The sequence below is a fragment of the Ammospiza caudacuta genome, chromosome 32 (genome assembly GCF_027887145.1).
Source record: "Ammospiza caudacuta isolate bAmmCau1 chromosome 32, bAmmCau1.pri, whole genome shotgun sequence".
Classification (NCBI taxonomy): domain Eukaryota; kingdom Metazoa; phylum Chordata; class Aves; order Passeriformes; family Passerellidae; genus Ammospiza; species Ammospiza caudacuta.
The window spans coordinates 4,708,528-4,733,812 of NC_080624.1; the positions used below are offsets into that span (position 1 = coordinate 4,708,528).

A 25,285-nucleotide genomic window follows, 5' to 3' on the forward strand; every position below is an offset into this window, starting at 1 on the left:
GAGGCGTTTATTGGGGTTTGTGCTGTTTTTTGGGTGTTTTTGTTTGGGGTTTTTTTTTTTTTTTGTTTTGTTTTTTTTTTTTTATTTTTGGGGGTTTCTTCCATTTTTGGGGGCTTCCAGCAGAGTTTCGGGTACCTCAAGGTGGATTTCAGGATCCCAACACAGATTTTGGGGTGCCCCAGGTGGACTTCAGGATCCCAACACAGATTTTGGGCTGCTCCAGAGGGATTTGGGGCTGTCCACAGCAGAGTCCAGGCAGATTTTGGGGTGCTCCAGGTGGTTTTGGAGGTGCCCAAGTGGATTCCAAGCTTCCCTGTGAAATTGGAGCTCTTCCCAACAGATTTTGAGGAGCTCCAAGTGGATTTGAAGGTGTCCCAAACAGATTTTGGGGTGCTCCAGGTGGATCTGGAGGTGCTCCCAGCAGAACTTTCACTGCCCAGGGTCCATTTCAAGCAGCTCCGGGTGTTCCCGCAGCCGATCCCTTGCAGACTTCGGGGTCCCCCTTGCAGATCTTTGGCTCCCCCGGTAGATTTGGGGGTCCTGGTGCAGATTTTGGGGTTCCCCAGCAGCTTTGGGGCTCCCTAGAAGCCCCTCTGGAGCAGCCATTGCCTCACCTGAGCCCCCCAGTGCCCGCGCAGCCGCAGCGTCCCCGTCACCTCGTTCACCTGCGCCGCCACCTCGGGGACGCCCTGGGAGCCCAGGAACGCCCTCAGGTCCCGCTGCAGCGCCTGGGGGGCACGGGGGGGTCAGGGGGGTCGGGGGGAGCCCCCCGCGCCCCCCGGAGCCCCCCACTCACCCAGATGTCGCCGTGGATGCGGCGCAGCTCCGTCAGGCGCCGGCCCTGGCGCCGGCCCAGGTACACGGGCAGGTTGTGCAGGCGGGAACGGCGCACCAGGTAGGGCAGGTCCGGGGGGGGGTCTGGGGAAGGGGCACCCCCGGGGGGGGATTAGCACCCCAGGGGGTAATCAGCACCCCCAAGGGGTAATTAGCACACCCCAGGAGTAATTAATGCCCTCCCGGGGGAATCGAACCCTTCCCGCACTCAGTAAATTCTCTTCGCTACTCGGTTTGGAATTAATAATTTCTCATTCAAGGAAGTATTTTGGGCTGCCCTGAGGGTAATTAGCACCCCCGAAGGCTAATTAACAACCCCTTGGAGTAATTACCATCCCCCCGGGGTAATTAAGGTCCCCATCCCAAATTAATCTGACCCTCTCTGTCCTTAAGTAAACTCTCTTCGCTACTTAAGTTTGGAATTAAGAATTTCTCTTTCAAGGAAATATTGTGGGTTCTCCCCTGAGGGTAATTAGTACCCCCGAGGGGTAATTAACACCCCCCAAGAAGTAACTAAGGCCCCCAAGGGGTCATTAACACCCCCCAAGATTAATTAAACACCTCCCACAAGGTCCTGAATCTGCTGCAGACTCTCAAGACTTAACAACTCATTAATTAACCCCATTTTGGTGTAAATCACCCCTCTCCCGGCACTAATTAACCCCCCGGTGTTAATTACAGGGTGCCTGACCTTTGGGGGGGCTCCATCCGGACGGGGTGGGGTATTTGGGGTGCGGGGGGGGGTCGGGGATGCGGCTGGGGGGCAGCAGGCGCTGCACGAACGCAAACTCGGCCGTGGACTCCTCATAGCGGGGAGGGGTCTGTGGGGACCCCAAAACAATCCAAAAAATGTCTCAGAGACCCCCACAAAAAATCTCTCAGAGACCCCCCAAAAAAATCCCAAAAATGTCTCAGAGTCCCCCCCAAAAAATCCGTCAGAGATCCCCCCAAAAATCCCTCAGAGACCCCCCCCAAAAATCCCAAAAACTCCCTCAGAGACGCCCCAAAAAAATCTCCCGACCCTCCAAAATGTCTCAGAGACCCTCCCAAATATCCCTCAGAGACCCCCCCAAAAATCCCTGAGACCCCCCAAAAATCCCAAAAAATCCCTCAGAGATCCCCCCCAAAAGTCCCTCAGAGACCCCCCCAGATCCCCAAAAAATCCCGAAAATCCCTCAGAGTCCCCCCCCCCCAGATCCCCAATTAATTCACCCCCAAGTTCCTCCCTTCTTTTTCATGACCCCCCCAAAATCTCCCCTGTCCAGGTCCCCCCCAGTTTCTCCTCCCTCCCAAACCCCCCAATCCCCTCAGGATCCCCCCAATTTCCCCTCCCTAAACCCCAAATCTCCTCAGGGATCCCCTAAACCCTTCACTCCAATTCCCCCCTCACGGTCCAAATTCCCCCCTCACAGCTCCCCCCCTATATCTGAGTCCCCAAAAGAACCCCACACACCCCAAAGCCCCTTCTCGCTACCTGCACCCCCCTGACCCCCCAGCCCAGCGCCCGCAGCCTCCGGCCCAGCGCCGCCATCGCCGCCATCTTGGCTCCTCCTCCTCCTTCCCGCCCTCACGACGTCATCACGCAGCGCGCACGTTCGCACGCGTGACGTCACCGCGCTCTCTCCGCGCCGCGCTCCCAGCCCTGAGGGAGCCGCTGAGGTGGGGCCGGGCCCGGGGGGCTCGGAACGGGAATTTGGGGGGATTTGAGGGGTCTGGGGGTGACAGAGGGGTTCGGGAGAGGGTAAAGGAGGGGCTAAGGGGGGTTTGGGGGGCTCTGAGGGGATTTGGGGTGAGGGGAGCCTTGTGAAGGGGTTCAGTGGGAGTATTGGGGTTTGGGGGGAATCCTGAGGGGGTTTGTAATAGGGGGACCGCTCTGGAGGGGTTTAACGGGGTATTCTGTGGGGCTGCGGTCTATTGGGGGGTCTGTGAGAGGGGCTGGGGAGGTTTTTGGGGGGCTCCTGAGGGGGTTCAGGTGAGGGGGGGCCTGGAGGGGCTGCAGGAGCCGCTGGGGAGGCTCTGGACGGGTTTTGGGGGGGATTCTGAGGGGATTTGGGGGGGATTCTGAGGGGGCTCCGAATGTTTAGGGTGATGGGGATTATGGGGTGCCCTTGAGGGGGTCGTGGGGGGCACCCAAGGGTGCTGCCAGTGGACCCCCAGTGTCCCCCCCCCAGGCAGAGGCCTTTGTCCCCAGGGGCCCCGGCCAGGTTACAAAGTCCTGTGGGCGGGAGAGGGGAGGAAACGCCCCCAAAACTGCCCCGATCCCACCCAAAACAGCCAGAAACACAACAAAACAAATCTACAACTCCCCCAAACAGCCAGAAACACCCCAAAACTGCCCTGATTGCACCCAAAACAGCCAGAAACACCCCAAAACACACCCACAGCCCCCCAAAACAGCCAGAAACACCCCAAAACTACCACAATGCCACTCAAAACACCCCAAATAACCCCCCAGTCACCCCCAAAACCCCACTCACCTCCCAAAAAACAACTCTCAAATCACACTAAAACTGTCCCTCACTCTTTTCTTGGGGATCCCTCCTCCCTTCCAGGGGGTTCCCCCCATTTTTGGGATGTGGGGACCACCCCTCACCCCCCAATTTCCCCCTCCCCAGCCCCCACCATGCAGCTCTTCATCCGCGGCCAGACCCTCCTCACCCTCGAGCTCTCCGGCTCCGAGACCCTCGCCCAGATCAAGGTGAGAGCCCCCGAACTGGGGCTGTCCCCCCTCCCCATTCCCAGATTTTGGGGTGCTGACCCCCCTGTTTGTCCCCCTCCCCCAGGAGAGGGTGGCCGAGCTTTCGGGGATCCCCCCCGAGGACCAAGTGCTGCTCCACGCCGGGACCCCCCTGGACGATGAGGCCGTGCTGGGGCAGAGCCCCCTCCCCGAATTCACCACCCTGGACCTCTCCACGCGCCTGCTGGGCGGTAATTAACGGGGGGCTGCTGATTATCGGACTGTTAATTAACAAAAATCCCTCCCCAACACCAAAATTTCCTTCTTTCTTTCAGGTAAGGTGCACGGCTCCCTCGCCCGCGCTGGCAAAGTGAGGGGCCAGACCCCCAAGGTGAGCTTTGAGGGAGCTCCCCCCGGCTTTGGGGGGTTTGGGGATCTTTCCATGATTTTGGGGACCCCCGTGACCCCCCGGTTTTCCGTCAGGTGGCCAAGCAGGAGAAGAAGAAGAAGAAGACGGGGCGGGCCAAGCGGCGCATGCAGTACAACCGGCGCTTCGTCAACGTCGTGCCCACCTTCGGCAAGAAGAAGGGGCCCAACGCCAACTCCTGAGCACAATAAAGGATTTTGGGCACAATCCCCGCCATTTTGGGATTTCTGAGTTGTTTTCACTTTTTTAGGGTTGGTTTTGCACTGTTGTAGGGGTGATTTAGAGGAGTTTAAAGGGGTTTAGGGGTCTAGGTGGTCTCCAGGGAAGTTGTGCGCGTCGCTGAGCATTTGGCGAGGTGGTTAATGGGCGTTAATTTGGGGGCTGCTAATGAGAGGATGCAGTGTGCTGAAGAGTTTTCTATGGGAGCGGCGGAAAGAGCCGAGCGCTGCCGGAAATACCCGAGCGTAGGGGCGAGACGGAGGGAGCCGAACGCTGCCGGAAATACCCGAGCGCAGGGGGCGGCGGAAGGAGCCGAGAAATGACGGAAATAGCCGAACGTAGGGGCGGGGCGGAGGAGCCGAGCGCTGTTGGAAACACCCGAGCGCAGGGGCGAGACGGAAGGAGCCGAGCAGTGACGGAAATACTCGAGTGATTCCGAATATGAGGGGGCGTGGGAGCCGAGTGGTGACGGAAACACCCCCGGCGGTGCCTCCTGTCCCCCCAAAATCCCTCTTGGGAGGGAAGGAGGGACCCCAAAACCTCCCCAGTTCCCCCAGCCCTAAAGGTGCTGTGTGAGGAAAAGGGGCGGAGCAAGTCCGCTCTAAGATATGAATATGCAAATACAGATGTGTTATTATGCTAATAAACGAGTGACGCAAAACCGGCCTGGGTGAGAGGCGGGGTTATGCAAAACGGAATTTATAGGGAGCGAAAGGCATGCTGGGATGATTTTTTGGGGAGAATTTCGGGGTTTTGGGGGGGTCTGATCGTGCGGGAGGCGGTAAAAAGGTTTGGGATGAGCTGGGAAAAGAGGCGGGAACGGAATGTAAAGGCTGCGAGCGGGACGCAAGTGTTGCCATGAGGTTCAGGCGGGCCGAGCTGGAGCTGGTGCGGCGCTGAGCTGCCCCACTGCATCGCTTCTCGGCCTTTTGGCTAAGATCAAGTGTAGTATCTGTTCTTATCAGTTTAATATCTGATACGTCCTCGATGAGAGGACTTTATATTAAACGGATTTTTGGGCTCGGGAGTTGGACCCGGAGCTTGCTCCCTCCGCTCCGCGCATCGTCCCGGTATTGCAGTGCCTCCGGGAACGGTGCACCCCCAACGGGGACCTTGCACTGGTGAAAAATAGATCAAAATGAATGAATCTCGTCACGATTCAATTTTCATTCTGGTTTTCTTAACGGATATTGCGCTCTTCTGTGTCAACACGGCCCCAAGGCACTCTATGAGGGGTCTGAGCGCGCCGCCCTCACCTCCCCCTCACGGCGCGCCGCAAAATGGCGGCGCCTTCTCCGCGCTTCTTTCTGAGCTTAAACTCCGTAATTTCACTGCTTCCTGCATGAAATATGAGTTTTGTGAGGGTATTAATAAATATTTACAGTGTTAAAAAAGTGTAAAAGGAGATTTGAATGGTTTTATTGAATGAATCCGTGAGGGGAATTAGGAACAGGAAGGGGGGGCGCAGACGCGAGTTTTCTGAGGGGAACGCGGCCCGGTCTCCGCCTTTCCGCTTCTTCCGCGCCCGCTTCCAATTCCAAACTAAAAAATCTCGTTTATTTTCTGTATTTTACACATTTTAATCCTTTTCAAACGCTTCCTTCCCACCAGCGCGCGGCGCGCTCTCCCCAATTCATCCACCGAAACAAAATGGCGGCGGGGCGGCGGGCGGGAAAGTGCGCGTGAGGCGAGCGCCCCCCCTTCGCCCCCATCCGCCAATCGGAGCGCGGCTTTTCGCCGTCGCCGGGCAGAACAGCGCGGCCGGGGCCAATCAGAAAATCCGAGCGGCTGGCGCGGGCCGCGCGGGGGAGGGAGGGAGGGAAGGAGGGGAAGCGGCGGAGCCGCCGCCACACTCGCAGCGACCGTTGCGCACGTAGGTGGGGCTGAGGGGGAAATGGGGGGGCGCCAGCGGAGACGGCGCATGCGCGCGGCGCGGGACACCCGGTCCGCGCATGCGCCGCGCCTGCGCGGCGGCGCGCCGCGGGCGGGGTTTGGTGCGGCGCGCAGGCGCGGCGCATGCGCGGCAGGGGCGGCGCGCGGCGCGCGGGGGGGCGCGGCTGAGGGGCGGCGGCGGCGCAGGCGCGGCTGAGGCGGCGGCGGCGGGAGCGGGACGGGCCCGGCGATCGCTCCGCGCTCCGGCCGCCCCCTCCCCGCGCCAGCGGCGGCGGCCCCGCCTCGCGCTCTCGCTCGCTTCTCCCTCCCCCACCCTCTCCCGTCCCTTCTCCGCCCCCTTCCTTCCGCCCCTTCCCTCCCTCAGTCCCCGCCCCGCGGCCTCAGGCCCGGCCCGGCCTCGCGCTCCGGCCTCGGCGCCGCCGCCTCAGCGCGCCCGCGCTTCCGCTTCCCTTCCCCCCCCCGCCCCGCGGCCCCTTCCCCCCCCCCCCCCTTCCCTACACACCGGCCCCGCCATGGACGTGAAGCGGCTGAAGGTGACCGAGCTGCGGGCCGAGCTGGGCCGGCGCGGCCTGGACGCCCGCGGGCTGAAGGTGGAGCTGGCGCAGCGGCTGCAGGAGGCCCTGGACGCCGAGATGTTGGCGGCGGGGCCCGAGGAAGGCGGCGGCGGCGGCGGCGGGGGAGGCCCGGCCGCGGCCGCCTCGAGCTGCGCTGGGGAAGCGGGGCCGGCGGGAGGCCCGGGCGGGCGGCCCCACGGAGGGGATGAGGAGGAGGAGGAGGAGGAGGAGGAAGAGGAGGAGGAGGAGGAAGAGGAGGAGGACGAGGAAGCGCTGCTCGCCGATGAGGACGAAGCGGCCGCCGCGGCCCCCGAGGCGGCCCCGGCCCAGCCCGGCCCCCCCGGGGAGGTGGAGGAGGAGGAGGAGGAGGAAGAGGAGGCGGCCCCGGCCGAGCCCGCGGGGTCGGAGCCGCTGCAGCCGCCGCAGGAGGAGGGAGCGGCGGCCGAGGCTGAGGCGGCCGAGGGAGGAGGAGGAGGCGGCGGCGGCGTGAACGGGGCCGAGCGGCCGCCGGAGGAGGCGCCGAGCGGGGATGAAGCGGCCGCGGCTGAGGCCAAGGAGGAGGAGGCGGCTGCGGGTGAGCGATGGGGGAGAGACGGGATCGGGAGGGAACCGGGAGAGGAACCACCGGGAACCGGGAGTGGGATCCTCAGAACCGGGAAAAGAAAGCTCGAGATTCTCTTGAGGGGACCGGGAAAGGAACCTTCGCAACCGGGGATGGGATCCCGAGATCTTTGTGACGAATCCCCGGGACCGGGAGGGGAACCGGGAAAGGGACTCCCAGAACCGGGAACAGGAGAGAACCGGGAAAAGAACCCCGAGATCCTCGTGAGGGGACCGGGAAAGGAACCCTCGGAACCGGGAATGGAGTTCTCAGAACCGGGAAGAGAGTCCCGAGATCTTCATGAGGGGACCCGGAAAGGAACCCTCGGAACCGGGAGTGGGATAACCAGAACCGGGAAAGGATCCCCGGGACCGGGAGGGGAACCGGGAAAAGAACCCCGAGGTCCACATGAGGGAACCGGGAACGGAATCCCCAGAACCGGGGTTCCCAAAATCGGGAAAAGAACTCCGAGGTCCACATGAGGAAACCGGGAACGGAATCCCCAGAACCGGGGTCCCCAAAATCGGGAAAAGAAACCCGAAATTTTCAAAAGGCATCCTCAAAATCGGGAAAGAGCCCCCGGATCTTTGTGAGGGGACCGGTACCGGGAAAAGAACCTTGGGATGCTCGGGAAAAAAATCCCAAAAACCGGAAAAAAAAACCGGAAAATCGGAAAAAATCCGGGAGCAAACCAGGAAAGGCCCCGGAGCCTCGTGAGGGGCCCCTCACAAAATTCCCGGTCTTCCCTCAAAATTCCTGATTTTGGTCCTGTCTCCATTCCCGGATTTGGGATTAAAATCGGGATAAAATCAAGTTAAAGTCGGGATAAAATCGCGACAAAATGCCCAAGTTCCCCGCAGGAAAATTCGGGATTTGAGGGGAAAAAAGCGGGAAAAATTTGAATTGGAAGCGATTTTTGTGGAGCGGCGGCGGCTGAGGGGAAATCAATGGAATTCCTGGAGGTGGCAAATTCCGGGTTGGGTTTGGGGAAATTGTGAGGGAAAAGTTGGGGAAAATTTGGGTTTTTAGGGGAGAAATTTGGGATGAGGGGAAAATTCGGGGTTAGGAGGGGAAAAATCGGGATTTTTGTGGGGTTTGAGGGGAAAAACCGGGATTTTTGTGCATTTCTGAGGGAAAAATCGGGATTTTTGTGCATTTCAGAGGGAAAATTCTCAGTTATGAGGGAGGAAATGTTGAATTTAGAGAAATAATCCGGGGGAAAAGTGTTGGGAAAATTGGGGGATTTGTTTTAAGGTGAAATCTCTGGGTTTGGGAAAAGTTTGGGGATTTTTGTGAGGAAAATTGTGATTTCTGAGGGGAAAATGAGGAGTTTTGAGGGGAAATCTGGATTTTCGTGAGGAAAATGGGGATTTTTGAGGGGGAAATGTAGATTTTTTTGAGGGGAAATCCTGATTTATGAGGGAAAATATTGATTTTTGATTGATAATGTTGATTTTTCATTGGAAAATCTTAGGATTTGAAAGAAAAGATTGACATTTTGAAGGAAAAAATGTGGTTTTTGATGGAAAAATTCTGATTTTGGGAGGATTTCTGGAGCTTGGATCACGCTGGAATAGAATTGTATTGGGATTAAAGTTAAATTATTCCCATTTTTATCCCAAACTTTGATTTTTATGGCATTACAGCTGGAAAAGTTCAATTTTAGGATCTTGGCATAATACAAGATCTTGGGTTTTATGGACATATTTTCTAATCTTGAATTTTCAGGAATTTTTTTTTGGCAAAGAAGAGAAAAATTGGGATTTCTTTTGTGTTTTCTTGGATTTTCCTGTTGGATTTATTAATTTTTAATTTGGATTTTCCAGTTTTCAATGACCCAATGGATCATGGTCTGGGATTCTTCCTTTTCCATGAAAAATCCCAAGGGAATTTTGCATTTTTTCAAGGATTTTAAACGTTTTTGTGGCTTTTTTAACCCTTTCCAGGTGGGAAAATTCATTCAAACTCTAAGAGTTTCATAAAATGTTTTTATTTAATTCATTTTTAAGAGGAAAATGAGGATTTTAGGCATTTTTCACCGCTCTAAAACCTGGGAAAATCCAAAATCCTCCTGGAATGCTTTGACTGAAGTCATCTGTGAGGAAGAAATTTGGATTTTAACCAAACTTTGAGCTTCTGAAGGAAAGGAATCCATTCAGCCTTTGGCATTACCATGGAAAATTCAGGTTTAATGGGATTTTTAAGACAAAAAATTGAAATAAATAAAAAATGTAACCCTTTTTTTCTCCAGTAAAAACCAGAAAAATGGAAGTAAATATAAAGTTTAACCCTTTTTTGCCCAGAGAAAATGGGAATAAATTAAAATTTTAACTCTTTTTTTTTTTTCCTGGAAAAATTAAAATAAATTCAAATTTTAACTCTTTTTTTTCCCCCAGAAAATGAATATAAATCCCAATTTTAACCTTGGGAAAAGCTGAAAAATTGAAATAAATCTGGATTTTAACCCTTTTTTCCCCAGGCAAAGCTGGAAAAAATAAAATATATTCAAATTTTAACCCTTTTATCCCTGGAAGAATGCAAATAAATCTAAAATTTAACCCTTTTTTCCCCAGAAAATATGAAATAAATTCTGATTTTCTCCAGGAAAAGCCAGAATTCCTCCCCAACTCCCCATGTTTGTGTTGCCATGCAAACCCCGGATATTTTGGGATAAATTCAGGAATTTATTCCCATATAAACCCCCGGATATTTTGATACAAAATCCCCAATTTTGATCTTCCAGGGGAGGAGGATCCCATATAAAATCCCGGATATTTTGATATAAATTCAGGAATTTATTCCCATATAAAACCCCAGATATTTTGATATAAATTCAGGAATTTATTCCCATATAAAACCCCAGATATTTTGATATAAATTCAGGAATTTGTTCCCATATAAAACCCCAGATATTTTGATATAAATTCAGGAATTTGTTCCCATATAAAACCCCAGATATTTTGGTATAAAATCAGGAATTTTGTGTACTTGTTCCCATGTAAAACCCCGGATATTTTGATATAAAATCCCCGTTTTTGGTGATTCCAGCGCAGGAGGATCCCATATAAAACCCTGGATATTTTGATATAAAATCCCCAATTTTGATATAAAATCAGTACATTTTGATGTAAAATCAGTACATTTTGATATAAAACCAGTGAGTTTTTATATAAAACCAGTAAATTTGGATGTAAAATCCCCAATTTTGGCCATTCCAGGGGAGGAGGAGGACAAGGCCAAGGCGGAGGCCGAGCAGGAGGATCCCCTGTGTAAAACGCGGATATTTTGATATAAAACCAGTACATTTTGATATAAATCAGTGAATTTTGATGTAAAATCCCCATTTTTTGCTGTTGCAGGGGAGGAGGAGGACAAGGCCAAGGCGGAGGCCGAGCGCCGGGGGCTGAAGCGGCTGCGGGACGAGAAGGACGAGCACGGCCGGGCCTGGCACGAGTTCCGCGAGGAGGCCTACAACAGCCGGTGCGGGAGGGTCCCCGATGGGGCAGGGGCATCCCTGGGGCTTGGCAAAAGTGTTTGGAATTGTTTCTGATTTTTTCAGAATTTTTGGGGGGATTTTTTTCTGATTTTATTCTGATTTTTTTTCCTGTTTTTTCTTTCAATGTTCTCTGATTTTTCCTGATTTTTCAAGTTTTATTTTCTGATTTTTTTTTCTTTTTTTTTTTTTATTTCTTTCAGATATTTTTCTAATATTTTTGGGGTTTTTTTTTTTATAGATTTTTTTTCCTGCTTTTTCTTCCAGAATATTTCTGAATTTTTTTGGAATGCCTTCTGATGTCTTTCTGATTTTTTTGGACATCTTTCTAATTTTTCTGATTTTTTTTTTCATTTTTTTTCTGGGTTTTTTCAGAATATTTTACAATTTTTTTCAGAGTGTTTTCTGATCTTTTCCAGGTTTTTCCTTATTCTTTTTCTAAGCTTTTCCTCATTATTTTTGTTTTTCTTTTTCTCTGAGGGTTTTGGGGTTTGGCACCACCCCAGAAGTTCTGGAGAGATCCCAAAGCTGCTGAGTGGGAATTTTGGGAATTTTTTTGGGTTTTTGAGGTGATGGAGAAGTCCCAAAATCAGGGAGTTCCCAGCTGGGCATTCCTGAGCATTTTGGGCTTTCCTGGAATTCTGGGTGTCCTGAAAATTGGGATTTGCCCCAGGATTTGGGATTTTCCCCAAATTTTGGATTTTCCACCCCCAGAATTTTGGGATTTTTCCCCAATTTTCTCATTTCCCTCCCAGATCCAAATCGCCGCCGCCGCCCGAGGAGGAGCCCCCGGAGGGGGAGGAGGACGAGACCCTGGTGATCCTGGACACCTGTGAGGGAATTTGGGGAATTTTGGGGAAATTTGGGGATTTCTGGGATAAATCACAAATCACCCTGGTGGTCCTGGACACCTGTGAGGGAATTTGGGGAATTTTGGGGAAATTTGGGGATTTCTGGGATAAATTAGAACATTCCTTTTGGGATAAATTCCAGGATTTTGGGGATAAATTCCGGGATTTGGGGGATTAAATCTGGGATAAATTCTGGGATTTTGGGGATAAATTTTGGGACTTTTGTCCCGATTTGGAGGATTTGAGCCAGGATTTGGGCTGGAATTCTGGGAGTTTTGTCCCAGTTTCAATGATTTGGGTTGGGATTTTGGGGTGGATTTTGGGAAAAAATCCGGGATCTTTGGGGATAAATCCTGGGATAAATTCTGTTCTTTTTCTGATAAATTCCAGGATTTTTGTCCCGATTTCAAGGATTTGGGCTGGGATTTTGGGCAAAATTCCAGGATTTTTCACCCAATTTGGGCCATTGGAGCTGGGATTTTTGCTGGAATTCGGGGATTTTTGTCCCGATTTCTGGGGTTTTTGCCGGGATTTGTTCTGGAATTCTGGGATTTTTGTCCTGATTTGGGGGATTTGTTCTGGAATTCTGGGATTTTAGCTGGGATTTGTTCAGGAACGTTCCTTTCCCCCCAGACACGTCGGACCTGGGGCTAAATTCTGGGATTTCTGCTGGAGTTTTTGTCCCGATTTGGGGGATTTGGGCTGGGATTTGTTGTGGAACGTTGGGATTTGTTCTGGAACATTCCTTTTCCCCCAGACACGTCGGACCTGCAGTTCCGCGCCAGCCGGGACCGTTACGGGGGGCAGCCGCTGTTCCACGAGCGCTTCCCGGGGCTCTGGGCCGGGGCCCGCAGCACCCACGGGGTCACCCAGGGCCGGGTCTGCTTCCAGGCCAAGGTGGGCATGGAAATACGGGGGAAAAACAGGGGGAAATGGGCGAGAAATGGGGAAAAAAACAGGGGGAAAATGGGCAAAAAAATGGGGAAAAAACAGAGGAAAAATGGGCAAAAAAATGGGGGGAAAAGGCCGGGGCCCGCAGCACCCACGGGGTCACCCAGGGCCGGGTCTGCTTCCAGGCCAAGGTGGGCATGGAAATGGGGCTAAAACGGGGGAAAATGGGCAAAAAACCGGGGGTAAATATGGGCAAATGGACGGGTCTGCTTCCAGGCCAAGGTGGGCATGGAAATGGGGCTAAAACGGGGGAAAATGGGCAAAAAACCGGGGGTAAATATGGGCAAATGGACAGGTCTGCTTCCAGGCAAAGGTGGCCATGGAAATATGGGGTAAAAATGGGGGAAATGGGAAAAACACAGAGAAAAAATGGGGGGAAATGAACGGGTCTGTTTCCAGGGAAAGATGGGGGGGAAATGGGAAAAAAACGGGGAGAAAACAGGGGAAAAAAGGGGAAAAAACTCCCTGAGGGGCTGGGATTACACAGGGAGGGGCAGAAAAGGAAATTTGGGGGAGGTTTAAGGGGGGTTTTGGGAGAGTTTGGGGTTTTTAGGGGATTTTTGGGTGAGTTTGGGGGATTTTGGGTGTGTTTAGGGTTTTTCAGGGGAGTTCAGAGATATTTTGGGACAGCTTGAGAGGTTTTAACTGCCTTTTGGGGGTGTTTTTTGTTTATTTTAGCAGATTTTGGCTCTGTTTGGGGTTTTGGGGGTTTCTCCTGCTGCTGTTCCCCTTTCCCTGCCCCATTCCCGAATTGTTTTGATCCCAAATCCCCAAATTTGCCCTCAGGTGTCTCAGAACCTCCCTGGGAAGGAGGGCAGCTCCGAGGTGCCGCTGCTCAGGGTGGGCTGGTCCGTGGACTTCTCCCACTCCCAGCTGGGTGAGACCCCAAATGCCCTGAAATGTACCCAGAAATCCAGCCCAGGATCCCAAATCCATCCAGGATCCTCAAAATCCGTCCAGAATCCCAAAATCCAGCCCCAAATCCCCTGAAATGGACCCAAAATCCATCCAGGATCCCCAAAATCCAGCTCAGGATCCCCAAATCCTCTGAAATGTACCCGAAAATCCATCCAGGATCCTCAAAATCCATCCAGAATCCCAATATCCAGCCCCAAATCCCCTGAAATGTACCTGAAATCCATCCAGGATCCCCAAATCCTCTGAAATGTACACAAAAATCCATCCAGGAACCCCCAAATCCATCCAGGATCCCCAAATCCCCTGAAGTGCCCCCCAAAATCCAGCCCAGGATCCCCAAAATGCAGCTGAGGATCCCAAATCCACCCCAAAATCCAGCTCAGGGTCCCAAAAATCCATACAGGATCCCAAATCTCCCAAAAATCCCCAAATCCACCCCAAAAATCCCCAAATCCCAGATCCCAAATCCAGTCCCAAAATCCCTTTTTTTTATCTCAAATCTCCTTTTTTGCCTGTTCCAGGGGAGGATGAATTTTCCTACGGCTTCGACGGGCGGGGGCTGAAGGTGGAAAATGGAAAATTTGAGGAGTTTGGGGAAAGTTTTGGAGAGAACGACGTCATCGGCTGCTTCGCGGTGAGAGGAGAAATGGGGAAAATGGGGAAATGCTGGAAAAATCAGGAGATCTTGGGGAGGAACCTGGGAAAATCCTAAAAAAATGGGGAAAATTGGGGGATAAAGGGGAAAAATCTGGGAAAAAACAGAAGAAAAATCAGGATAAAATGGGGAGAAGTCAGGGGAAAAATCCTGGTAAAATCGGGAAAAAAAGCCTGGTAAAATCCAAAAAAATATCTGGGAAAATGAAGAAGAAAAAGGGGAAAAATAGGAAAAAAATGGGAAAAATCAGGAAAGAAAAGGAGAAAAAATAGGTGAAAATTTAGGGAAAAAATCAGGGAAAAAATGGGAACAAATCAGAAAAGAAAGGATAAAAAATGGGAAAAAGTCAGGGAAAAGGTGGAAATGTCATGGTAAAGAGAAGAAAACTTAGGTAATAAAGGGGAAAAACCAGGGGGAGAAAAGGGAAAAATCATGGGAAAAAAGGGAGAAAAATTAGCCAAAAAAGAGCTGAAAAATCAGGGAAAAACATGGAAAAATCAGCAAAAAAAAATGGGGGAATATCAGAGAAGATCAGGGAAGAAAAGGAGAAAAATTAGGAAAAAGACCAGAAGAAATCAAGGGAAAAAATTTAGGGAAAAACCTGGAAAAATCAGGAAAGAAACCGGGGAAAATTGGGGGGAAAAACCAGGGAAAAATAGGAGAAATATTAGGAAAAAAAGAGGAGAAAAATGAGGGGAAAACCAGGGAAAATCCAGAATAAAATGGGCACAAGAGGGAAAGCTTTTGGGTTTTGTCCCCTCTGGTCCCCCAGGACTTTGAGGGCGCGGAGCTGGTGGCGCTGTCGTTCTCCAAGAACGGGCAGGAGCTGGGCACGGCCTTCACGGTGCCCAAGGAGGCGCTGGGTGCCCGGGCGCTGCTGCCCCACGTGCTGTGCAAGGGCTGCGCCGTGGAGCTCAACTTCGGGCAGCGCCCGGAGCCGCTGGCGCCGGTGCCCGACGGCTTCGTGTTCATCCACGAGGTGCCCGTGGAGCAGCGGGTGCGCACGGCCCCGGGGCCCCGCAGCACCGAGGAGTGCGAGGTGGGGAGTTCTGGGGGGCTTTGGGGGAGGTTTGGGGGTCCTGAGGGGTTTTGGGGGGTCCCGGGGGATCCCCGTGGAGCAGCGGGTGCGCACGGCCCCGCAGCGCCGAGGAGCGCGAGGTGAGACGTGGGGAGGGGGCTTGGAGGGTTTGGGGGTGTTTCTGGGGGGTCTCTGGGGGTTTCCTGGAGGTTCCTCCTGGGGGATCCTCCTGAGGGTCCAGGGGGATCCCTGGGCATCCTGCCTAGGGGTTCTGTGGGGGTTCCCTGGGGTCTGGGGGATTCCTGAGGGGTTCCTTGGGGATCCAGGGGACCCTTCCTCCCCAGGGTTTCCCGGGGTCCCACTGGGGATGGTGGGGTTGGGTTTGCTGGGAACGAGGGCATGGATCCACTGGGAATCCAGGCTGGGATCCGCTGGGAATCCTGGCGTTAATTCCTCTGGATCCACTGGGAATCCCAGTCCTGATCCCCTAGGAATCCCAGTGCCCCTTTTTCCTGGATCCACTGGGAATCCTGGTGTTTGTCCCTCTGGATCCACTGGGAATCCCATCCCTGTTCCATCCAGAATCCTGTGCCTGTTTCTCTGGATCCGCTGGGAATCCCAGTGTTGATCCCTCTGGATTCACTGGGAATCCTGTGCCCCATTCCCTGCCCCACTGGGAATCCCAGTCTTGATTTACTGGGAATTCTGTGCCCCATTCCCTTGGATCCACTGGCAATCCCGTGCCCCGTTCCCTGGGAATGGATCCCAGTCCTGATCCCCACTCCCATGCGCCCTGAGGAATTCCCTCCCCTTTTGGTAATGCCGTGCCCCATTCCCCTCTCCCCTCTGGGAATTCTGTCCCATCAGGAATTCTGTCCATCCCTCCCTGTGCCCCATTCCCCTCTCCCCTTCAGGAATTCTGTCCCATCAGGGATTTTGTCCCTCTGTCCCCCCCAGGTGCTGCTGATGGTGGGGCTGCCGGGCTCGGGGAAGACGCTTTGGGCACAGAAACATTCCCAGGAGAACCGGGACAAGCGCTACAACATCCTGGGCACCGAGCGCGTCCTGCACCAGCTCAGGGTCAGCACAGCCGGGACCGGGGGGTCCCTGGGCTCTGTGGCATTGATAGGATGCGATAATGGGAATTCTGGAGTGGGAATAATGGCATTGATAGGATGAGATAATGGGAATAATGGCATTGACAGGATGAGATAATGGGAATTCTGGAGTGGGAATAATGGGATTGACAGGATGAGATAATGGGAATTCTGGAGTGGGAATAATGGCATTGATAGGATGAGATAATGGGAATAATGGCATTGACAGGATGAGATAATGGGAATTCTGGAGTGGGAATAATGGCATTGATAGGATGAGATAATGGGAATAATGGCATTGACAGGATGAGATAATGGGAATTCTGGAGTGGGAATAATGGGATTGACAGGATGAGACAATGGGAATTCTGGAGTGGGAATAATGGCATTGATAGGATGAGATAATGGGAATAATGGCATTGACAGGATGAGATAATGGGAATTCTGGAGTGGGAATAATGGGATTGACAGGATGAGATAATGGGAATTCTGGAGCGGGAATAATGGCATTGATAGGATGAGATAATGGGAATTCTGGAGCGGGAATAATGGCATTGATAGGATGAGATAATGGGAATTCTGGAGCGGGAATAATGGCATTGATAGGATGAGATAATGGGAATTCTGGAGCGGGAATAATGGGATTGATAGGATGAGATAATGGGAATTCTGGAGCGGGAATAATGGGATTGATAGGATGAGATAATGGGATGGGAATGATGGGATAATGGGATGGGATAATGGGATTGATAGGACGAGATAATGGGATGGAATAATGGCATTAATAGGAAGGGATAATGGGATGACAGGGATGGAAATTCTGGAAATGGAAATAACAGGAATAATGGGATTGATAGGATGGGATAATGGGATGGGAATTACGGGATTGATGGGATGGGAGTAATGGGATTGATGGGATGAAAATAACGGGATTGATAGGATGGGATAATGGGAGTGATAGGATGGAATAATGGAATGGCACAGATGGGAATTCTGGAGTGGGAATAACAGGAGTAATGGGATAACGGGATGGGAATAAATGGCAGTGATAGGATGGGATAATGAGACGGGAATAATGGGATTGATAGGATGGGATAATGGGATTATTAAGATGAAAATAATGGGATTGATAAAATGGGATAACGCGATGGCACAGATGGGAATTCTGGAGTGGGAATAATGGGATTGACAGGATGGGATAATAGGAGTGGCAGTGGTGGCATGGACTGGGAATAATGGGATTGATGGGATAATGGGATAATGGGAGGGCATGGATGGGAATTCTGGGGTGGGAATAATGGAATCAATAGAAAGGGATAGAGTGAGAATGGGAATCGTGGGATGGACTGGGAGTAATGGGATTAATAGGATGAAGATAATGGGATTGATAAAATGGGATAATGGGATGGCACAGATGGGAATTCTGGGGTGGAAATAATAGGATTGATAGGATGGGATAGTGGGATTAATAGGATGGGATAATGGGATTAATAGGATGGAATAACAGGAATTCTGGGGTAGGATTTCTGGGGTGAGAATAATGGGGTTAATAGGATGAGATTAATGGGATTAATGGGATGAAGGTAATGGGATTGCTAAAATGGAATAACAGGAATTCCAGACTGGGATTTCTGGGATGGATGTGAATAACAGGAATTCCAGGCTGGGATTTCTGGGGTGGGAATAATAGGATTGATAGGATGGAATAGGAGGAATTCCAGACTAGGAATTCTGGGGTGGGAATGACAGGAATAATGGGATTGGTGGGGTGGGATAGTGGGATTAATAGGATGAAGATAATGGGATTGATAGGATGGAATAGGAGGAATTCCAGACTAGGAATTCTGGGGTGGGAATAACAGGAATAATGGGATTGGTGGGGTGGGATAGTGGGATTAATAGGATGAAGACAATGGGATTGATAGGATGGAATAGGAGGAATTCTAGGCTGGGATTTCTGGGGTGGGAATAACAGGAATTCTGGGTTGGGATTTCTGGGTGGGAATAATGAGATTAATAGGATGGGATAATGGGATTAATAGGATGAAAATAATGGGATTGATAGGATGGAATAATGGAATGGCACAGGTGGGAATTCTGGGGTGGAAATAATGGGATTGATAGGATGGATTAGGAGGAATTCCAGGCTGGGATTTCTGGGATGGATGTGAATAACAGGAATTCTGGGTTGGGATTTCTGGGGTGGGAATAATGGGATTGATAGGATGGATTAGCCGGAATTCCAGGATGGGATTTCTGGGATGGATGTGAATAACAGCAATAATGGGATTGGTAGGATGGGATAGTGGGATTAATAGGATGGGATAATGGGATTAATAGGATGAAGATAATGGGATTGATAGGATGGAATAACAGGAATTCTGGGCTGGGATTTCTGGGATGGGGATAACAGGAATTCCAGGCTGGGCTTTCAGGGGTAGATGTGAATAAAAGGAATTCCAGGGTGGGATTTCAGGGCTCTGTGGCCCAGCCAGCCCCAGGCTCCCCCTCCTGGCTCTCCCCCTCCCTCCCCCTGCCCGTTCCCACCATTCCCAATCCCCAAATTCCCGTTTCCCCCCCAGACGCGGGGCCCGGAGCCGGAGGAGGAGCTGGACGCCAAGAGCCGGGAGCTGCTGACTCAGCAGGCGGCGCAGTGCCTTAGCAAGCTGGTGCAGATCGCGCCCCGCGCCCGCCGCAACTTCATCCTCGACCAGGTACCCCCGGGCAGGAGGGGCTGGGAAAACAGGCCCTGAAAGGTGGGAAAAGCAGCACGGAGATCCAGGGAAACTGGGCTGGAAATCCAGGGCAAAGCTGCCCAAAATCGGGGTGGAAATCTGGGAGAACCTGCACAGAAATCCGGGGAAATCGGTCCATAGATCCTGGGAAAAACGGGCTGGAAATCCAGGGAAACTGGGCTGGAAAACTGGGAAATCCCGCTCAAAATCAGGCTGGAAATCCAGGGAAAAGCTGCCCAAAATCGGGATGGGAATCTGGGAAAAGTGGCACAAAATTGGGATGGAAAACTGGGAAAAGCTGCACAAAACCGGGCTGGAAATCCAGGGGAAAGCAGCACAAAATTGGGATGGAAATCTGGGAAAACTTGCCCAGAGATCCAGCGAAACCAGCACAGAGATCCAGGGGAAAGCAGCACAGAAATCCTGGGAATTTGGCCAGTAAGGTGGGAAAAACAGCACAGAAATCCAGGGAAAACCAGAACAGAAATCCAGGGAAAGCGGGCTGGAAATCCAGGGAAAAACTGCCCAAAATCGGGGTGGAAATCCAGGGAAAAGCTGCCCAGAAATCTGGGAAAAGCAGCCCTGAAAGCTGGGAAAAGCAGCACAGAGATCCAGGGAAACTGGAATGGAAATCTGGGAAAACCTGCCCAGAAAACCAGCCCATAGATCCAGGGAAACTGGGCTGGAAATCCAGGGAAAAGCTGCCCAGAAAACCTGCCCAGAAATCTTGGAAAATTGCTCCTGAGATCCAGGGAAACTACCCCAGAAATCCTGGGAAAAGCAACTGAGAAAGCTGGGAAAAGCAGAACAGAATTCCAGGGAAAACCAACTCAGAAATCCAGGGAAAACTGGGCTGGAAATCTGGGAAAACAGCATAGAGATCCAAGGAAAACTGGGCTGGAAATGCAGGGAAAAGCAGCCCAGAGATCCAGGGAAAACCAGCTCAGAGATCTAAGAAAAACGGCCTGGAAATCCAGGGAAAACCCGCCTTTTTTTCCCTCCAAACCCCATTTTTTCTCCTCCAAAACCCCATTTTTCCCCCTAAAATTCAATTTTTTTCCCCAAACGCCCGTTTTTTTCCCCCAAATTCCCGTTTTCGCCCCAGTGCAACGTGTACAACTCGGGGCAGCGGCGGAAGCTGTCGGCCTTCAAGGGCTTCTGCAGGAAGGTCGTGGTGATCGTTCCCCCCGAGCCCGAGTGGGAGCAGCGCCTGCAGCAGCGGCGCCTCAGCGAGGGCGACGACGTGCCCGACTCCGTCATGCTCGAGATGAAAGGTGGGGCCCCGGGGGGAAAAACGGGGCAAAAACAGGAGAAAAACGCGGGGGGAAAAAATCCACGGAAGTTAGGGGAAAAGTGAGGAAAATGAGGGGAAAAAATGGGGGAAGTTGGAGCAAAAAAATGGGGGGAAATGGGCAAAAAATCCGTGGGAAATGGGGGGGAAAAATATGGGGGAAATGAGAGGGGAAGTGGGGGGAAGAATCCGTGGGAAATGAGGGGAAAAACAAGGGAAAATGCCTGGGAAAAAATGGGGCAAAGTCCCTGGGAAATAAGGGGGAAAACCACACGGAAAATGAGGGAAAAAAAGGGGGATTTTCCCTCGTTTCTCACCACTCCCAGCACCGATTTTCCCTCTGTAAATTCCCCATTTTCCCCCCATTTCTGACCCAAATTTTGCTGGTTTTTTCTCCCCATTTCTGACCCAAATTTTGCATTTTTTTCAGCCAACTACTCGATCCCGGAGAAGAGCGAGTACGTGGACGAGGTCGTGTTCGGGGAGCTGGGCCGGGACGAGGCGGCGCCGCTGGTGCTGCGCTGGAAGGAGGAGGCGCGGAAGCAGCTGCCGCCCTCGGAGAAACGCGGCAACCGGCGCAACAACCGCAACAAGCGCAACCGGCAGAACCGCAACCGCGGCCAGGGCTATGGTCAGGGGGGAAACGGGGTTAAACTGCCCAAAAACGGGAAAAAATGGGAAAAAAACTGCTTAAAAATGGGGTAAATGGGGAAAAAACGGGGGTAAAACGGGGTTAAAATTGCAACCGGCGCAACAAGCGCAGCCGGCAGAACCGCAGCCGCGGCCAGGGCTACGGTCAGGGGGGAAACGGGGATAAAATACACAAAAATGGGAAAAAATGGGAAAAAAACTGCTTAGAAATGGGATAAATGAGGAAAAAACGGGTTTAAAATGGGCTAAACATGGGAAAAAACGGGGTTATAATGGGATAAACGGGGTTAAAATGGCAACTGGCGCAACAACCGCAACAAGCACAGCCGGCAGAACCACAACCGCGGCCAGGGCTACGGTCGGGGGGAAATGGGGTGAAAAATGGGGAAAGTGGGAAAATTTCGGATGACTTTGGGCTGGATTTGAGGGGTTTTGGGCTGGGTTTTATGGGGTTTTGGGCAGAATTTTCAGGGGGTTTGGGGCTGGATTTTGGGCTGGGTTTGAGGGGTGTTGGGCTGGATTTGATGGGGTTTGGGTGGGATTTTTGGCTGGATTTGGGATGAATTTGGGCTGGGTTTGAGGGATTTTGGGGGGGTTTTTGGGCAGGATCTGTGTGGGATCTGGGTACAGTTCCCGTTCCCTCTCTGCCCCGTTCCTGCCCCGTTCCTGCCCCATTCCTTTCCCCATTCCTGCCCCATTCCTGCCCCGTTCCTGCCCCATTCCTGCCCCATTCCTGCCCCATTCCTGTCCCATTCCTGTCCCTGTTCCTGCCCCATTCCTGCCCCGTTCCTGCCCCATTCCTGCCCCGTTCCTGCCCCATTCCTGTTCCCATTCCTGTCCCATTCCTGTCCCCATTCCTGCCCCATTCCTGTTCCCCTTCCTGTTCCCATTCCTTTCCCCATTCCTGTCCCATTCCTGTCCCATTCCTGTCCCCGTTCCTGCCCCCGTTCCTGCCCCATTCCTGTTCCCATTCGTGTTCCCATTCCTGTTCTCATTCCTGCCCCATTCCTGCCCCGTTCCTGCCCCGTTCCCGCCCCGTTCCTGTCCCATTCCTTTCCCCGTTCCTGTTCCCATTCCTGCCCTGTTCCTGCCCCATTCCTGCCCCATTCCTGTCCCATTCCTGCCCCATTCCTCACCCGTTCCTGCCCCGTTCCTGACTCCTTCCTGCCCCGTTCCACAGTGGGGGGGCAGCGCCGGGGCTACGACAGCCGCGTCTACGGGGGCCAGCAGCAGCCGCAGTACTGGGGGCAGCCCGGCAACCGCGGGGTGAGTGCGCGCTTCCGGAACATTCCGGGGCATTCCGGGCATTCCTGGGGCCTTTCCAGCCCAGGTTTGGGCACTTTTGGGGGTATTTTTGGGGCATTTCTGGGGCATTTCCCAATTCTTGGGCATTTTTGGGGTCACTCAGGGCAGTCCTGGGGTGTTTCCAACCCAGTTTTGGGGCGTTTTTGGGGCATTTCCCAATTCTTGGATGGTTTTGGGGTCACTCATGGCATTCCTGAGGTGTTTCCAGCCTGGTTTTGGGCATTTCTGGGGCATTTTTGGGGCCCTTCCCACTTCCAGACACTCCCTGGTCAATTCTTGGGCATTTCTGGGGTCACTCGGTGCATTCCTGGGGCCTTTTCAGGCTCATTTTGGGCACTTTTGGGTCATTCCTGGGGCATTTCCCACTTCCAGGCCAATTCCCTGGCGTTTCTTGGTTCACTCAGGGCATTTTTGGGGCACTTTTAGGGCATTTTTGGGGGCATTTCTGGGGCATTTCCCAATTCCTGGGCATTTTTGGGGTCACTCAGGGCATTCCTGGGGTGTTTCCAGCCCAATTTTGGGGCATTTTCAGGGCATTTCCCACTATTTCACCGTTTCCTGGCACTTTCCTGTCGTTTCCTGCTCATTCTGGGCAGTTCTGGGGCATTTTTGGAGCATGAACTCATATAAAGTGGATTTAACTGGATTTTTTTGCTATTTTGGACTGATTTAAAACTGGTTTTCTGAGGTTTTAAATGGTCTGAACTGGTTTGGTGACTGGTTTAAACCATTTTCAACTGGTTTAAACCATTTTTGGACCAGTTTAAACCATTTTGGACCAGTTCAAACAGTTCTGAACTGCTTTGATGTGGTGTCAGCTGGGCTGAACTGGTTTTAATGGGTCTGAACTGGTTTGAACTGAGCTGCTTTAAACGGGTTTGTTGCTGCTTTTTACCAGTTTAAAATTGGGGGGTTTACTGGTTTTTAAGCGTTTTTACCATCCTTTATTGGTTTGTCTTTGTCTAAACTGGTCCCAACTGGTCCTAACTGGTTCTGACTGGTCCATACTGGTCCCAGGGCTACCGGAACTTCTACGAGCGCTACCGGGGCTACGACGATCGGTTCTACGGCCGCGACTACGACTACAACAGATACCGCGACTACTACCGGCAGTACAACCGCGAGGTGGGGATTAAACCGGGATAAACCTGGGGTTAAACTGGGGTTAAACTGGGGCTAAACCGGGGTTAAACCTGGGGCTAAACCGGGTTCTGCATCAGGGTTAAACCGGGAGTTACCCCGGGGTCACTACAACAGATACCGCGACTACTACCGGCAGTACAACCGCGAGGTGGGGGTTGAACCGGGGCTAAACCGGGGCTAAACCTGGGCTAAACCTGGGGTTAAACCGGGGCTAAACCTGGGGTTAAACCGGGGCTAAACCTGGGGTTAAACCGGGGCTAAACCTGGGGTTAAACCGGGGCTAAACCTGGGGTTAAACCGGGGTTAAACCTGGGGTTAAACCTGGGGTTAAACCGGGGCTAAACCTGGGGTTAAACCGGGGCTAAACCTGGGGTAAACCGGGGCTAAACCTGGGGTTAAACTAGGGTTAACCTGGGGTTAAATCAGGGTTAAACTGGGGTTACACTGGGAGTTACACCGGGTTTAAACTGGGATTTAGGCCAAGGTTACTCCAGGGTTACTCCAGGTTGTAAAATGACCCAGAAATGACGGATTCTAATGGGAACTTGGGGGTGAAACTTGGGGATTTTTGGGGCGGAATTTGGAGAATTTCAGAGTGGAAATTAGGGATTTTTGGGGTGAATTTTGGGGTCGAATTTGGGTAATTTTGGGGTGAAATTTTGGGGTAAAATAAGGAGATTTTTGGGGTAAAATTTTTGGATTTTTTAGGATGGAATTAGGGGTAGAATTTGGGTAATTCCAGGGAGAAATGTGGGGATTTGGGGGGGGAATTTTGGGGTGAAATGTGGGGAGTTTTGCAGCATAATTTCAGGGTTTTCTGGGCAAAATTTGAGGATTTTTGGTGTAAACTTCTGGAGATTTTGGGGTGCTCTCTGTGGAATCCCAGTGTGCCCAGTTTAACCTCCCCCAGTGGCAGACATGAAATCTGGAGAATTTTGGGGTGGGATTTTTGGGGTGAAATTTGGGGATTGGGGGGGTGGAATTTTGGGGTGGGATTTGGGGACTTTTGGGGTTAAATTTTGGTGTGGAATTTTGGGATTTTTTGGGGTGAAATTTCAGGGTGAAAATTGGGGAGTTGGGGGGATTTTTGGGATGAAATTGGGGGATTTTTGGGGTGGAATATTGGGGGTGAAACTTGGGGATTTTTGGGGTGAATTTCAGGGTGAAATTTACGGATTTTTCGGGAATTTTGAGGTGAAATACGAGGATTTTTAGGGTGGAATTTTGGGGTGAAATGTGGGAATTTTGGGGGAGTTTCTGGGGTGAATTTTGGGGTGCTCTCCGTGGCCTCCCGGTTTCCCCAGCTGAACCGGTTTCCCCCTCTCCCCCAGTGGCAGAACTACTACCAGGACAGAGACCGGTACTACAGGAACTACTACGGCTACCAGGGCTACCGGTGAACCCCGGCCCGAAAAACCCAAAATTTGGGCAAATTTGGGGAGGTGGGGGCGGGGCGGGGGGGGAGGGGCGGGGAAAAAAAAACGGGGGAAAAAAAAAAAAAAAAAAAAACAAAAATGGGGAGGGGGGAGGGGCTGGAAAAAACCAACAAAAAACAACAACAAAAGGGGGGAGGGGGAGGGGAAAAGAGAAGGAAAAAAAAGCAAAAAAAGCAAAAAAAAAATTTAAAAAAAGGGAGGGAAAAAAAAAAAGGAAAAAAAAAAGATGGAAAAATGTAAATTTTTTTTTTTTAAAGTTTGTTGAAAGAATTTTGTTGTAATTGTATAAAAAAAAAAGCGCAAAAAAAAAGAGGGAAAAAAAAAAAGAGGAGGAAATGGAGGAGGGGGAGGGGGGGACCCCAAAATCTGCCCCTCCCCCCCTTTGGGACCGTTTTGGGGGAGTCCGATGGGATTTGGTGAATTTGGGGACATTTTGGGGGATTTTGGTGAATTTGGGGGGATTTTGGTGAATTTTGGGGAGATTTTGGGCAATTCCCAGTGACGGGTGGGGGGTGGGCACTGGGGGGACCCCAAAT

General features: G+C 51.9%; 3 protein-coding genes and 1 non-coding gene across 4 annotated transcripts; 3 read left to right on the top strand and 1 right to left on the bottom strand.

The window, feature by feature from the left end:
* Window positions 1–6: 6 nt before the first annotated feature.
* Window positions 7–2,377, bottom strand: MRPL49 (mitochondrial ribosomal protein L49). The gene is made up of 4 exons (XM_058822393.1): window positions 2,309–2,377; window positions 1,526–1,655; window positions 797–918; window positions 7–728 (listed from the first exon to the last, which is right to left on the bottom strand). The coding sequence occupies exons 1-4, from the start codon at window positions 2,372–2,374 to the stop codon at window positions 582–584; spliced, it is 465 nt and encodes a 154-aa protein (XP_058678376.1). The 5' UTR covers window positions 2,375–2,377; the 3' UTR covers window positions 7–581.
* Window positions 2,378–2,427: 50 nt separating this feature from the next.
* FAU (FAU ubiquitin like and ribosomal protein S30 fusion) lies at window positions 2,428–4,181 on the top strand. The gene is made up of 5 exons (XM_058822439.1): window positions 2,428–2,493; window positions 3,450–3,532; window positions 3,618–3,762; window positions 3,847–3,902; window positions 3,995–4,181. Exons 2-5 carry the CDS (start codon window positions 3,458–3,460, stop codon window positions 4,118–4,120), a joined length of 402 nt encoding a protein of 133 aa, XP_058678422.1. The 5' UTR covers window positions 2,428–2,493; window positions 3,450–3,457; the 3' UTR covers window positions 4,121–4,181.
* An 889-nt stretch (window positions 4,182–5,070) lies between these two features.
* Window positions 5,071–5,261, top strand: LOC131570151 (U2 spliceosomal RNA). The gene has a single exon (XR_009275854.1). It is a non-coding gene; the product is annotated as a U2 spliceosomal RNA (small nuclear RNA).
* Window positions 5,262–6,304: 1,043 nt separating this feature from the next.
* HNRNPUL2 (heterogeneous nuclear ribonucleoprotein U like 2) lies at window positions 6,305–24,800 on the top strand. Its single transcript, XM_058822387.1, has 14 exons — window positions 6,305–7,178; window positions 10,565–10,685; window positions 11,454–11,530; window positions 12,307–12,446; window positions 13,287–13,377; window positions 13,940–14,052; window positions 14,846–15,112; window positions 16,049–16,171; window positions 18,771–18,902; window positions 20,029–20,197; window positions 20,645–20,845; window positions 22,046–22,131; window positions 23,188–23,295; window positions 24,645–24,800. Exons 1-14 carry the CDS (start codon window positions 6,563–6,565, stop codon window positions 24,711–24,713), a joined length of 2,313 nt encoding a protein of 770 aa, XP_058678370.1. The 5' UTR covers window positions 6,305–6,562; the 3' UTR covers window positions 24,714–24,800.
* Window positions 24,801–25,285: the final 485 nt, after the last annotated feature.